Source organism: Drosophila willistoni, assembly GCF_018902025.1.
Source record: "Drosophila willistoni isolate 14030-0811.24 chromosome 2R unlocalized genomic scaffold, UCI_dwil_1.1 Seg200, whole genome shotgun sequence".
Taxonomy (NCBI): Eukaryota; Metazoa; Arthropoda; class Insecta; order Diptera; family Drosophilidae; genus Drosophila; species Drosophila willistoni.
The window spans coordinates 6,723,041-6,737,201 of NW_025814051.1; the positions used below are offsets into that span (position 1 = coordinate 6,723,041).

At 33.8% G+C, this 14,161-nt stretch overlaps 1 protein-coding gene across 1 annotated transcript; it reads right to left on the reverse strand.

The window, feature by feature from the left end:
• Nucleotides 1-534: 534 nt before the first annotated feature.
• On the reverse strand, nt 535-11,664 carry LOC6643725 (voltage-dependent calcium channel subunit alpha-2/delta-3). Its single transcript, XM_023176381.2, has 11 exons — nt 11,164-11,664; nt 3,632-4,961; nt 3,346-3,573; nt 3,210-3,287; nt 2,770-3,146; nt 2,556-2,707; nt 1,983-2,488; nt 1,675-1,917; nt 1,515-1,608; nt 1,020-1,444; nt 535-788 (listed from the first exon to the last, which is right to left on the reverse strand). The coding sequence occupies exons 1-11, from the start codon at nt 11,298-11,300 to the stop codon at nt 678-680; spliced, it is 3,681 nt and encodes a 1,226-aa protein (XP_023032149.1). The 5' UTR covers nt 11,301-11,664; the 3' UTR covers nt 535-677.
• Between the last annotated feature and the right edge of the window lie 2,497 nt (nt 11,665-14,161).

Here is a 14,161-nt window from a genome sequence, read left to right on the forward strand (position 1 = left end):
AATGTTGCTAGAAATATATATTTTCAGTTGGGCCACAAAAGGAAGGAAGGAAGGATTTTTTTGCCAGAGTTAACTATGTAGGGTTGTGTCTGTGTGTGTCTGTGTGTGTAAGATTATTTTGTATATCTTCTTAATTTATTTTGGTTTACTTTTTTCATTCTCCATTTATATATATATATATATATATGTAAAAAAAAATGAAGTTTGTTTTTATGTTTTATAAAATTACAAAAATAATTGTCATTAAAATTATGTTCATTCACATCTTACACACCTTTTTGTTTGTTTGTTATATTCTTCTGCTTTAATATTTGGCATTGGATTGTACCATTATTAAAATTTCAATGAAACATGGTTTTTTTTTTGTTTTATGTATTTATGTATAACTTGATTTTGTTGAGAAAACACGAAAATAAGAAAAATCGTTATCTCCTAACATTTGGCGTATGTTTATACAAGTCTAAAGGTTGTCTGCAATTCTTATTTTGCACTTCTTTTTTTTTGTTTTTTACATAAATAATCAAAATTGTGCTATTTTTTGTTTTGTTGGTTCTTAAACATTTCACTAGTTTTCATTATAGTTTTTAAAGTGTTAAACTTAAAAGAAATTAACAAAAAACAGATTCGTATATGGTATATATATATATAAGGTATTCCTATCGGGATTTTGTATAGTTCTAACGCATAAAGCAGCGCGTTAAGTAAAACATCAAAATTATGGTCAACGGCATCAGGTATAGCGATAGATTCAGCCTCGACGCATTGCCGCAATAGGTGTACAATTCCTCCTAGAGAGAGAAAACAAATATACAGAGTTACATATGTATGACAACAAAATTAAATTTCTATAAGGTGGATAAAGGTATATATCGAATCAAGTTCTGTTAGACTAATAGAGAACTTAAATCTTAGTGGTCTTTAAATCTTTCTCTTTATAAAAGTCAAATGAATTATCTAGTCAAAATAAAAGAATATATTTCTTTATAGATATACTATACTAGATATTTCTATATACTTACATCCTTGTGCTTGGTATAGCAATCTTCAAGCCGTCGCCGTTCATAGAAACTCATATTTAATTTATAGCATGGAAATTCCTGACTGTATTCGAGAATTCGTTGGGGTTCGGTTGTTAAACGAATGTTACGCGTTGGCATTAGAACATTGACTACCACCAGCAAGAGATTGGAATTGGGAATTTTCTTAACCAAAAATGGTCGAGTCGATGGCGCTTCTATATAGTCATTGAAAGCCAATAGTTTGGCTGGCTGGAGGGCATAGAGTGTAGAGCGCATATCGCAGGGCTTATATGTGGGTTCTTCTTCGGGTTCTTGGAATAAGGCATCATCGTCATCGCTATCCTCTTTGGGTTTGCCAGCCGAACCGGCATTGCTATCACCGACGGCCACATACTCATCTTCAATCTCGTCCGTGTACTCCATAACTGCGAATGTTAGAATATCAGATTAATTGATAATCTAAATCATATATGTAAGTTACTTATTTTTACTTACATGGTGCACCATCCACCCACCATTGTATTCTCTGATATTGCCAAAAGAGCTCAGCAATTAACCATTTCCAGCCAAGACTTAATAGGCGTATGGGCTACATAAAATATAGAACCGACATTGGAGATTTTTCTTACTCTTTCGACTTTTTCCATGGACTTACATGCAATAAATTGTGTCCACTGTCCGGAGCGGGGGGGTCCTCTTTACACTGTTGTTGATAGTCATAGACATCAATGCTTTGAAAGATTTCCTTCTCCACCATCACGGTCATAACATCACCATGAATCTCACCAAAGAACTTTCCCGTAGTATTTATATTTTGACCAATTACGATATAGGCATTATTATCAATCACCACACAATCTACATCGTCGTCCGTACAGATGGGCATGCATTTATTACACTAAAATAAAAAGAGAAAAGGAATTGCTTAACAAATTTCTTTCTTCTTCAGTTGCCATAACTTACATGATCCTGAGCGGTGATATTAAAGAAACGTTCCCACATCTTTGCATGGGAGAACTGAAAGCCAACTACATTGCCTGGTGCTTCTTTGGTATCTTCACGATGGAATATTGCATGTGATGCCGTCACTTTGAGATCACTTTCCTCCAAAGGATCATTGTAATGTTTTACCGAGTATACAAAACTTTCGGTACGATCGGCATGATGTTGCAATATCGCACTCTTATACCACGTCTCATCGATAGCCGTTGTATGATAATCACCAAACTCACGATCTGTATCCACCTCCACCTCACCGTAAATGAATTGCCAACGTGTCAGGCCACTCATGGTGGCAACAAAACGTAAATGGGCGCCAAAACTTTCGAATAATCGACGTTCCTGTTCGTTTTCGAATTTCCATTCGCCATAACTGGAATTGGTTACCTTGGCATCGAGGATAAGTAAGTTAACCAACTCCTTGTTGCAATAGTAGGCATCATCTCCTAACGTTTTGCGTCCACAATTCACTAGGAAAAACAATAGAAAATCAATTATCAAAAAAATGTATTATTACATTTTTTTTTTTTAGCTTACACTCTTCTTTTGAGTCCCAATCGGTTTCATCTTCGGCATACTGTTCGGACCATTTCCAATCTCTTTTCACCATTTTATCCAAGAATTCACGCAATTCCGCCTCAGGGGTATCAAACTCATGACCCTCCAGATAATGATATTTGCAATAGACCCTAAAAGTGACAATGAAATAGATTTAAGTATAAAGAATGACTTTTGTTGATAGATTACTTACCACTCTGGATGGATTTTCCAATTGTCACCAAGAAAGAAATCTCTTATGTCGACCTTATTATGCATTTGTTTGGTCACTATATCGGCCACTTTAATCCAAGTTTTTCCATACTCACTAGGCATGGCAATGCCCAATGTAAACGGCGTCTTTGGTAATGGTGCCAGAAAATAGTCTTGTTTTTCCTCTGACACACGACGCATCTTATCATAATGAAATTTAACCGAAACATCCTTAAAATTCATGGCTTCATGGCGCACCAGAGCATTTCGTATATTGAGTATAGATTGTCCTGGTTCTCTGGGAGCAGTATCCTCAAAAAGATGCTCAACTTCAGTGAAATCTATACTATTATAGTTGGGATTCATTTTGCCATTATTCTGCAAATAAAATTCATTCACATTAATTAGGTAAAATATTCAAATTTTGATTTGTTCGCTTACACCAATGGGTCTCAGATCAGGATGGAGTAAAACATAGCCATTGTTAGACACCACAAAAGAGTAGCCATTGACACCCAACTGCAAGTAGTTAATAAATATAAGATCAAGTTGGAGAACTGAATTTGTGTGTACTTACCTTATAGGGTAAGGTTAGTTTATCTACATCGTCAACTGGTATATCGGTACCAGCAACACCCAAGAGACGAGCTCTAGTATCTGCGATATTGTCTCCATCGGATGTGGCATTCTCATCGTCAAAGTAACCACTTGTGCCGTTCTCAATGCTATCGAAATTATTAAAAGCAGGCACACCCACGGCTATCATGAGACGTGGTCGACGTTCCGATGTTTTTTTTGGATCATACTGGAACAAATATATGGGATTAAATTACTTCTTCGCCTTCAGTTCATCTTTAACTCACCGTTTTATCGGTAAATGCATGGGTCCAAGTTGGCGGATGTTCCTTCTTTTGCAAGACCAACGGAGTTGCTATAACGTCCACATATTTCAATACCTCTTCGTGCACTTCATCTAGTGTCTGGACATGGGAATAGTAGCCACGATTTAGGCAAGCCATCCATTGAATTTCACGCACTTTGGTCACCTCTTTCCCCAACAGATAGGTGAAAATTCGTACATCCATGTTGCTAGTACCATTTTCACCATTACCCCAATTATATTTCTGGAAAACTTCGGTGGTATTACCAGCTACGCCATCGGTGACCAACATAATTGCCTGATTGCACGTGCCATTACAGCCACGAGTTACATAGTACCTGGTGAGCAATTGAAATGCCTTCTCATAGGCTAAAGTTAAATTGGCATAACCCTCTGGATCTGGCAAATTTGCAATGGCATCATTGAAAACTTCGATATTCTCGGGAGTGGCCTGAACCAAGGCGTTGGTAAAGCATGGAATAATATCATCCACATCGGCAGAATAACGAAAAATGGTAAAGAAATCATTGTTGGAGAAAGTATCCAGAATGCTGCGTATGGTAAATTTTGCCACATGATTACGAAATCCAGTCATAGAGCCCGAATGATCCAACAGTATAACAATATCCTTTGAACATGTTGCCGTCTCTATATACCAGGACCTTTTTCGACAATCATATGTATCGGCATCGTCGGGATTTTCCCTCATATCGATCCATTGAGAGGCCGGATAATGTCGCAGAATACCGGTATCGGAACCAAAATATTGCCAAGATAATGCCGGATCAGATTGGTAATTTTGCCTAAAAACCTCATCCAATTTCTCTGACCAATCGATGGTCTTCATTACCTTTGGGGCACGATCCCAGACATTAGATGGTACGTGTACCGAGCTATAGTTCGTGTTAACAGCCTGATTATAGAAATGCGTGTCCGGATTCAGATCCATTTCCCTATACATGGTCGTGTGATTAACTCCCAATTGTGGCCATTTCTCAGTACTATTTCCCTTATATTTGGAGTATTTACTGGAGTAGAAGCTAAAATCCTCTTCTGTAGCCTTCCATGACCAATTGAATTGAACGCTTTTGTGCACCTGTTCTGCTTTTTGTTGTATACAACGCACGGCTTCTGTTTTCCGGACCAACATCTTGGCCACGTTGGCCGTTATGGATTTGATTAGTTTATTACCATCTTTTAGCTCGACAACAGCATTATTTTCCACATATTTGGCTCGAATTTCTTGTGATTTTGTGATCTTTTGGGCCAGCTCGAAGAGTTCGTCACCAAATGTAGTTGCCCATTTGCGGACCCTGCGAAATTAAGGAAACAAAAATTCAATCACAAATTCAACCACCTGTCCGATTCTTTTACTCGCTAATTTAATAAGGCGACAAGGTACTGAGGGGCTGTAAAGGTGTTTACACTGAAGAAAGTTTCCTTTTTTTTTTTTAGCGGTGGCGACGCCGCGTCGACAATTCCTACCTCAAACAGCTGTTTGTTCTGTATGTTTTTGTTGGTGAAAATGGGGAAAAACTATGAGAGCAGCAGAAACATATTCGGAGAGACCTCAATCAACAAGTGCCTGCGCGCGCATACCGAAGAAAATTTTCAAAAATTTTCTCTTAATTTATGTTGCTCTCTTAAAATGCATATACCCTAGAGCAATGATATGCTTAGCTATATAGCTAAGATCGGAGAGTACCTAATGATATTTCTGGGTCAAACAACAGAAAACAGAGCACATTCAAGATATTTAGATATTTCAACTTTATATACATATGTATCTAGTTAGGGCCAATTGATTTATGGTTAATACAAATACACATATTTCATTATTAGGGTAAAAAGTCGTATCATGTATATTTCTTATTCTTTATAGACAAGTTAAAGAGAATTCCTTAAAAATTGAATGCTTAAAACATCCTTCGAATTTATATTTTTGTGTTTTCTTAAAATAATTATTATTAAAAAGTTCAAAAGTTCTTAAAGAGCAATTTGATTAAATTTTTTAAATTTAACATCTATAACATCATACAAATATATTTACTTTTTTCCTAAATTTTATTATTATCTAAGTAACATTTATGGTTCACTTGGAAGAGCTTTCACTGTATGTGCATTGTCGACACGATTGATGGTAAACAATGTAAATGTATCATTAATTATTGGCCAGCTGCAACTGAAGTTGTTTTCTTGTTGTTGATCTCATTTTCTATTTTTCCATCTGCACTTTCCATTCATTCAAATTTACAATCATATATGTATATCCCAAAACATTACAGTGGTGCGCATTTTATTTGATTGAAGTCTTTTAAACCATCTGTGATTTGCACAAAATACCAATTTCTGATGATGAATTGAATTTTGATTTTCAACAGAACTGTTTGTCAAAAGTCTGCAATAATTTATAGGCAAAAGCGGCAAAGCCAGCAAAGACTCGTCGTCAAATATTACGTATACGCAGAGGTATCCAACTTTACTAAGTTTATTTTAGCTAATCATGAATATGAGTATAATCATAATGTTAATGCCGAAATATTGGCAAAAATATTCCAAGTTTTTTTGATATTCAAATTAAGATGAGAGCAGCCGAAATTATTATTAAATTGGAATATTTTGAAATTCAAAGAAATGAATGAAACGATGTGGCTATTAAAAGACCATTAAAATTTTTTTGATTTGGTATTAACCGTATGGCCAATATACTAACTATAAGTGTGCTTATTGTTTGTTTTAACATTTCATTTGAATGGAATTAAAAACATACGATTCTTAATTATTTGGAAAAACTGATTTTAGTAGTCTTGCGAAATACAAAGGACAGAAGTTTCATTAAGTTCACATCCTTGTTATGCTTCTATTGTTGTAGACATTTTTACTTATTTATGTTTCTAAAAGGTTTTTTGGATTGCAGTGTGTAGACGCTTCGTTTTGGCCATGTGAGTACTATTATAGAGATATAATAGTACGATGTAAGCATATTTATTATAAACTTGCGCATGCCACACACATTTAAACACACACACACATCTTGCTAGCTCACTCTTACAATCAGACGCTCTTACTCTCTCACCATGCCAACAGATTGCCTAGTAGGGACAAACGGGGGACACTCTTGTTGTGGCTTTTGATGTCGCCGCCGCCGCCGCCGCCGCCGCCGCAGTCGCTGCTGCGGGCAACGTTGACTACTTCGGCCATTTTCATTTCACTGACGTTGCCTTTGACACAGTTTATAAACTTGTCTACATAAACATACACACACATAAAAGAAAATTGTATATGTATATGTTATGCATATAACCGGCCTGTCAAACACTTAAGAGAGGAAGAAAAAGAGCTTGGCCCAAAGTCAAATTGTGTTTGTTTGTGTCATTTTATCTCTTTGTTTTTTAGTTGTTTAATTAAATTTAGTCAGTTTCCCGCATTCTTATCCATTGCCAAGTTTTTTCTTGCAATTACATTGTGTTTATATTACTATTCTACAATACAGCACATTGCATTTTTATTACCTCCGACTAGATAGTTCATATTCTATTAACATTCGCGCGATATTGGCTTAGAATTTTTACCCTGCTATCCTAATAACTGATAATGGGTATATTCGAGACATGAAAATATCTATAATGAGTAATATAAAATGAAAGACATTGAAAGCTATATTTCGTTCTTCATATACTTTGATAGGTAGGATTTGTGTTAAGACTTCAAGGCTCAGTTGATGTAAAAGGGAAGAAACAGACTTGTATTCCGGTTCATACAAATACTTTAACTACTTTCATAGTAACAGATCGTAGACCTTAATACATTTTAACAAATTTCTTTTAAATAACTTTCATAGATATATATTGAAGCCAACTCTGTTTGGAGTTGGCTAGAAGCCTTCTTTTTGGAAATACTTTATACAGGGTATTTCGAAGTTGAATTATTTCACTTTTCCTGTAATGACCAAGAACATAAAACCATAAAAAAGAACATTGTGGCCATTTTGTAGCGTTAATTTGATTTCGTTTTTGGACGTGATATAATAATTTTCCTTGCGGCTGTTTCCATAAATATTTGATTATTTATGCGTCTTTGAAGTATTTTGCTAATTGGATTTTTACTTAATCTAAATTTATGAGCCAGGGCAAATTTGCTGACGTTTTGTTTGGGCTTTTCTTTTTTTTTTTTTTATTCAATTTAGAAAAGTTGTTGTGACTAAAGTCTCAAGGATAGACGTCAAATGAAAGTCCCAGGAAGTCGCAGTTTTCAAAAAATAAAAAGTATATTTCGTTGTCAATATTATATTAAAATACATATTTTTTGATGATTTTTAAAGTGGTATTTTTGACGTTTAAAATTCTAAAGTTAGCGTCAGAAATATTTGTAGTTTTTGATATTTAATCGGTTGTCGCTATTTTTAATCATTTGATTCATTATTTGATGTCAACAAAAAATTCTTAAATGGTTTGACAACTGCTTGATAAATTTTATATAAATAAACAGAAAAATACATAAGTAATAGTTGCTAATTTCTATGAAAATTAAGGAAGAATCCTTAAATCAATGCCTATTTTTGCAACTGATTTAATGTAGTTCATAAATAAATTTCATTCAGATAGCAGGATAGTTTTCCTATAAATTCGAAAATTATTTAACTTTAAATTTTTTATCTTTAAAAAGTTTTTCTGTGAATTTATGTGTTTATAACTATCTTAAATTTGCGAGATTTCCATTTGCATTATCTTAAGTTTAGCTGTCACACCGTGCGTATATGTTATTGAGAGGCCAAAAATGTCATCGCTGCAAAATGTCATAGGTCAGTCAAGGCAGCAATTCTATCCATAACGATAATGTGTATATTAAGCCAAAAATTTATTGAGTTACAAGTGACTTGGCGGGAAAACATTGAAGATTATCGTAATCGAATAACAAAAGTTAATGTTATGAGTCAATTTTTGTACCATACATTAATAGAGTAAAATCAATGTCTCCAAATCTGTTTTTTCAAACTAATATATATGTATCTCAGAGACTATATTCGAGAATTAACATTGGTCAAGTTAATACCAGAATAAAATTTTGCGTACCCTTTAAGACACTTTATGAAATTCTATTTATCCAAACTCATTATTATACGCGGCAAACTTAGAGAACATTAAAGTCTTGGACTTAGACCTTTACAAAACAAATTCAATGAAACTCGCCTTAATTCGTGTCGTTTAAATTACCTTTAATAAATATCAATCTTTTAGCTTATTACGCCAAGTCCTTTTCATAATTAATTAACCAAATGAATTTTGTTTGACTCACATTTTTGGTTTGCTCTTCGGCTAATGGCCATTGGTCATCATCAACATTCTGGGCTTGGCTTTTTTATTATCATAAAAATGAAATTAGAAAATTTCCAAGCTTTTTCTTTCTTATTTATTTAATATTAATGTTCAGATTTCTTTCTGTTTACCCAAACACCCAAAAAATTGTTTAGCTTTTAGATGGAAATGGACACGGGCAACAAAAAAAAAGATAGGAAAATAAAATACAAATTATACCTATACAAAAAGAAGAAAAAAATTCACTTAACATTCTGTTTTTCTTTTTCCTTTGCTCTTTTTTTTTTAGGGTTGTGTTTACTTAAATTAATTGCACAAATTTCAGCATGCTCTTTAGCACGGTGGTCCTTACAAATGTCCAATAAAATATTCATTAAGCGTAAATAGGCCTCGGGTTCTACCTGGACGGGATCCTCACTCTGTCTGGGGGTCCCCACACTGGCACACTCCCTCCCTCACCGCAGTCAGCATGTCAGACAAATAATTCTTTTATGTGACTTATGAAAAGTTCATTCTCAAACCCCGACATACTAACCCTCCGTCTGAAGAAAAGAAACCCATCGCGTTTCATAGACGGCGTCAGGCAGTAGGAAAGTGTAAAAAATACGAATGAGAGAACTTTCGGGGGGTAAATACACTGACGCACACACACACATACACACACCCAGAATAAAATAAGAAATGTGTGTTTCGAAACAAAAGACAAAAACGTTTAAACACGCAAAATAAGAAAAGGCCAATAAAAGAAATTAGTCGACTTGAAAAATACTGTATATACATAGTAAGAGAAAAGCCCCCATGAATCCGGAACAATTAAGATGGGACCCTAGTTGGTCTTTTGATAAACTTGGATAGTATTTGACATAACATGAGTTACAATTATTTTTGTTATATGAAAGATCCAAAGGTAATTCAAAATCATTAATCACAAAACATTACCTACATATGATTAAATTGGTTAGCTTAATAGAATAAACTACATATATTGGCAAGAATATATAATAACTAACTTAACAAAAAAAATGAAAAAGAATTTAAAAACTGAAATCTAAATAGTTGTAATTTAACTTTATTTGTTAGCTGTAAACTCTATAAACTATAGAAATAATATTCATACTAATAATGTATTTCCAGTATAAAGAATGATTGATTTTTAATGTAACATTAATTTGTATTATTAATTGTTCAGGTACATTATATATTTATATATTAGTAATAGTTACTAATTAGCCAATGTTAGGTTAGCCCTGTTTTATTTGCATTTATTTTTAATTCAAATTGTTCACTATCTTTGGATTATCTTATAAAGGAAAGAAATACCCTTTTACATTATTCAAAAATTAAGATCATATCGTCTTTAAAAGACCGAAAACTAAATTAAACTTGCAGATTTTTCAAATAAATTTATTAATTGTTAATTCTGCTCTATTTTTGAAAACAATCTTCATGAATAATAAAACATAATAACAAAATAATTAAACAATTTTTAAAATTAATAATGGGCTTTTCACACAAATATTTAAACATATCTTGTACTTAAGAAGTCTTGTCAAACATATTCAAAATTCTAGCAAAATCGGTGGCTTGACTAACTTTCCCAAAATTGTTTGTTATTTTTACCTGAACTTCACGAGACTAAAAATTGCAAGTTCATGAAATAGCTAATTAAAATTTGTAAACATTTTTGTCTAAGTCACGTAAATTCTTATAATCCCTTGTTCATTATGAATATAAAAAATATATAAACCGATTTGTGTATATAAAAATAGAACAACAGCTGCTAGCTACAACGTTGACTGATAAGATAGCAATTCTGTAAATTGCCTGTGAATGTAAGCCGAACATGCCCCATGACCTACAGTTATGCCTAGAGGGGATTTTATTTTTCTTTTTGTAAAACAGAAAGCTGAAACATGAGGGAAAATGGTGGCCTGCCAACAAAATTAGCATAAAATGTACGAAAAATTAACGAGCTACGCGTCGACAATGCGACGACTACAACGACTACGACAACGACGACGACGACGACGATGACTACAACGAATACAACTGAAACAACACGAAGGAGACGGATGGAGAGGTAAAAAGGGAAGAGCATTTTTGTATGGGAGCTGCTGCTCCTGCCGCTGCTAAGGATGATGATGATGATGATGTGAACACGCCCCTTAATTGACTTGTTTTCAAAAAGGATAATACTTACGCTTCATCTGCGGCCGAGGCATCCACCAAAATGGATGTACCGCTGCCATGTGGCGGCGGCAATAACAACAACAAGACTACAAATGCGGTCAAAATGACAGCGAAATGTGTCATCAACTTTTCGCATGAATCAAACATTTTTCTAGCATTTTCCTTGTTGTTTTTGTTGCTGTTGCTTGCGCTCTACTAATGGGATACGATTTTGGTTTGGGCAATCATTTGCCATTTGACAATCGACGCACAGAAAACACAGAAAGACAACAGTCCGACAGTCCGGCAATCCAACAGACACGTAGAGTTAGAGAAAGATTGCCTCCAACACAAAAAAAAAAAACAAAACGAAATTTTCGGGAATATATAGAATTTAGGGTGGAGTCACAAAACGCCAACAGCGACGCCAACAACAGCAGTGGCAGCGGCAGCGGAGTCGTTCGACTGATTTTCACCACACAAACACACAGACACACACGCGACTCAAAAGGCAAAGACACACGCGGCGTATGCGTAATAAATATATACGTATGTATATATGTACATATATTATATTTATATATATATAATTATTAATATATCGCACTGATAATTATTATTATTGCATAAAGTTTATTTAAAAGAAAATCAAGAAAAAAAAAAACAAATTAAAGTCGTTTTTTTTTGTTAATCTTTTGTATTTTTTCGAAATTTATTTTCGTATATTTTCCGTGTTGTTGTTGTTAGAGCTATGCGTAAAATTGTCTATATATAAACTGCGGGGTTCCGACAATTTCTTTCTTGATTACACATATGGCACACACTGTCACTACGTGTATAAGTGTATGGGTGTATATGTGTGTCTGTGTGTGTGTGCTTGTCGATAAGTCGATGAATTTAGTTTTCCGAATCGTTTGAACCGCCAACGTTGAAGAGCTGCGAAAAACTAAAAACGGAAAATCCGAACATTTTCATATGAACTGTTGTCGGGGCCTGTAAGCAATTTCTTGGCTATGTCTCTTTTCCAATTTCTCTTAAGAGGCTCCCATCTCTCTCTCTGTCTCTCTGGTGCTCTGTATTCCTCTCTTCGTTGTCCTATTTTTAGTTGCTCTCCTTAGTTTGTGTTTTGTTTACAACTTGGCAAACAGCTGTTTTTTCGAATTTTCTTTTATCTATTGATTTTGCCATCAGGGAATACGGCAATTTTTCATCGCTCTTCCTTTTATCCTCCTATTCATAACAGAGAACGTCGTGAATTTTCTCGTGGTGAACACAGAGAGAGAATGAGAGCAAATGCTAAGACGGCTGACCGCAAAAATTTTCAGAAGAGGGAGGGAGAGGGCATTTGTAAAAATCGTGGACGGCATTTTATGGTACTTGGATTTGTGTTCTTGGTTTTATGACTAAACCATTTTATAGTATTATATGCATTATATTTCGTCGAATTTCTTTATTATATGCAAATGCTTGATGAACACTTGTATTTTGGGATTTATGTTAACACTGAATATTTAGAGCATTTTGTCTGGGGAAGGTATTAAGAAAATTGTTTCCATGCTTATTTGTGATAGTTTTTAAAGAAATCTAATCGTTAACTTAAAATTTGACTAAAGTTGATTGTGTTTAGTGTTTTTTAAAGACTATAGATCCTTTTTTTCTATAAAGGACCTATTTCTTCTATGCAGTCATATAAAAAACTGATATGCGTAACCTATAAAAAGCTTACTACATTAGCTTAGCATTATCAACTTGTTTACGTTTAATAACCATATAATTTAATTGTTTTGTTATATTATTTTTTGTATAAGTTTTTAAATTTCTGTATAATCATAATTATTGATTGATTTTAATTCTCAAAGAGATGACCTAGTTTCATGATGTTACCGTTTTTAAGTTCTTTGAATCCAACTGCATTGTCAGTTTTTTCAAGTTATCGCGATGGCACAAAATATGTTGTAAAAGTTTTCCTTTAAAGTTGACATTTTTTTTTATTTTTTAAGTTCCTTTTACTTTGTCTGACTAACTTCTAAGACCAAACGACGGCCTCAGCAGCCATAGCTTCCTTGTCGGCCTGTTTCTTTTTACAAAAGCTTTTCGACTTTGTCAAATAAATAAAATCTAATAAATCTAATATTTTGCTTTTTAAAAAACTTGTTTCAAAATGCGACAGGCTTAAAATCTTGGAATAATAGCAAGCCAATATTTCTATCTGTTTGGTAGCTTTGGGCCAAAATGTCGACTTTGACGAAGATTCTTAAGATTCTTTCGCATTTTGCTATTACAAATTTTCAATTTTGAAGCTTACTTAAAGATGAGATTATTTCATGCTTACAAGTGACAATTGATCAGCTGACCTATTTAATCAAGGATTCAAAAGAAACCTGTTTGATATACACAAGGGTGACTTCCTTATCCATTTTTAAGCTAAGCCTTAAGTATATAGAGAAGTCAGGCTGGCGAATAATATTTATATACTTTATGTTTGGTTTTGAAGAACTTTTGACGAGCGAATAGGAATAGAATAGAATGGAATAGAAGTATACAAAACTGTATGTGTATGATGTATGTAATTGTCATTGTCTCTGTTCCCTACAATACAAGTCGCTTATATTTCAGTTTATGTTTGTTAGATATTTCCGAATGAAAAACTATTTTTAACCACTTATAAATAAGCTGCAGACATCTCAAAATAAAGTACTTAAACTTGTCCTAAATTTCGCTTGTAAATATAATTTTTACCCGAAACGTACTTTTGCATAACATAAGAACTGTTTCAACTGTTATTGAACAATGTCTTACAATGATTTTTTTACATTTTTAAAGCCTCTTCTGCTGAAAATTTTGTTGAAGAAGAAAGGATTAATTTTAATGACAAAATTTAGATGCATGATAATTGGATTAGAAAATGCGAAATCATCCATTAATTGCCCTACCATGATAACATTCGGTGGATGAATAATTCATAAGTTTTAATCAGACTCTGGGGCCAGAATATCATTTGCCGCAGAAACTTGGTTCAAGTGTTTTTG

What these genes read in the sequence shown, in the direction of transcription:
- LOC6643725 (XM_023176381.2), bottom strand. Translation starts at nt 11,300, where the DNA reads ATGTTTGATTCATGCGAAAAGTTGATGACACATTTCGCTGTCATTTTG. An exon ending in TTGGGACTCAAAAGAAGAGT is followed by an intron (nt 2,489 to 2,555) that starts GTAAGCTAAAAA and finishes TGTTTTTCCTAG; the next exon opens with TGAATTGTGGACGCAAAACG. An exon ending in GCTATACCAAGCACAAGGAT is followed by an intron (nt 789 to 1,019) that starts GTAAGTATATAG and finishes TTCTCTCTCTAG; the next exon opens with GAGGAATTGTACACCTATTG.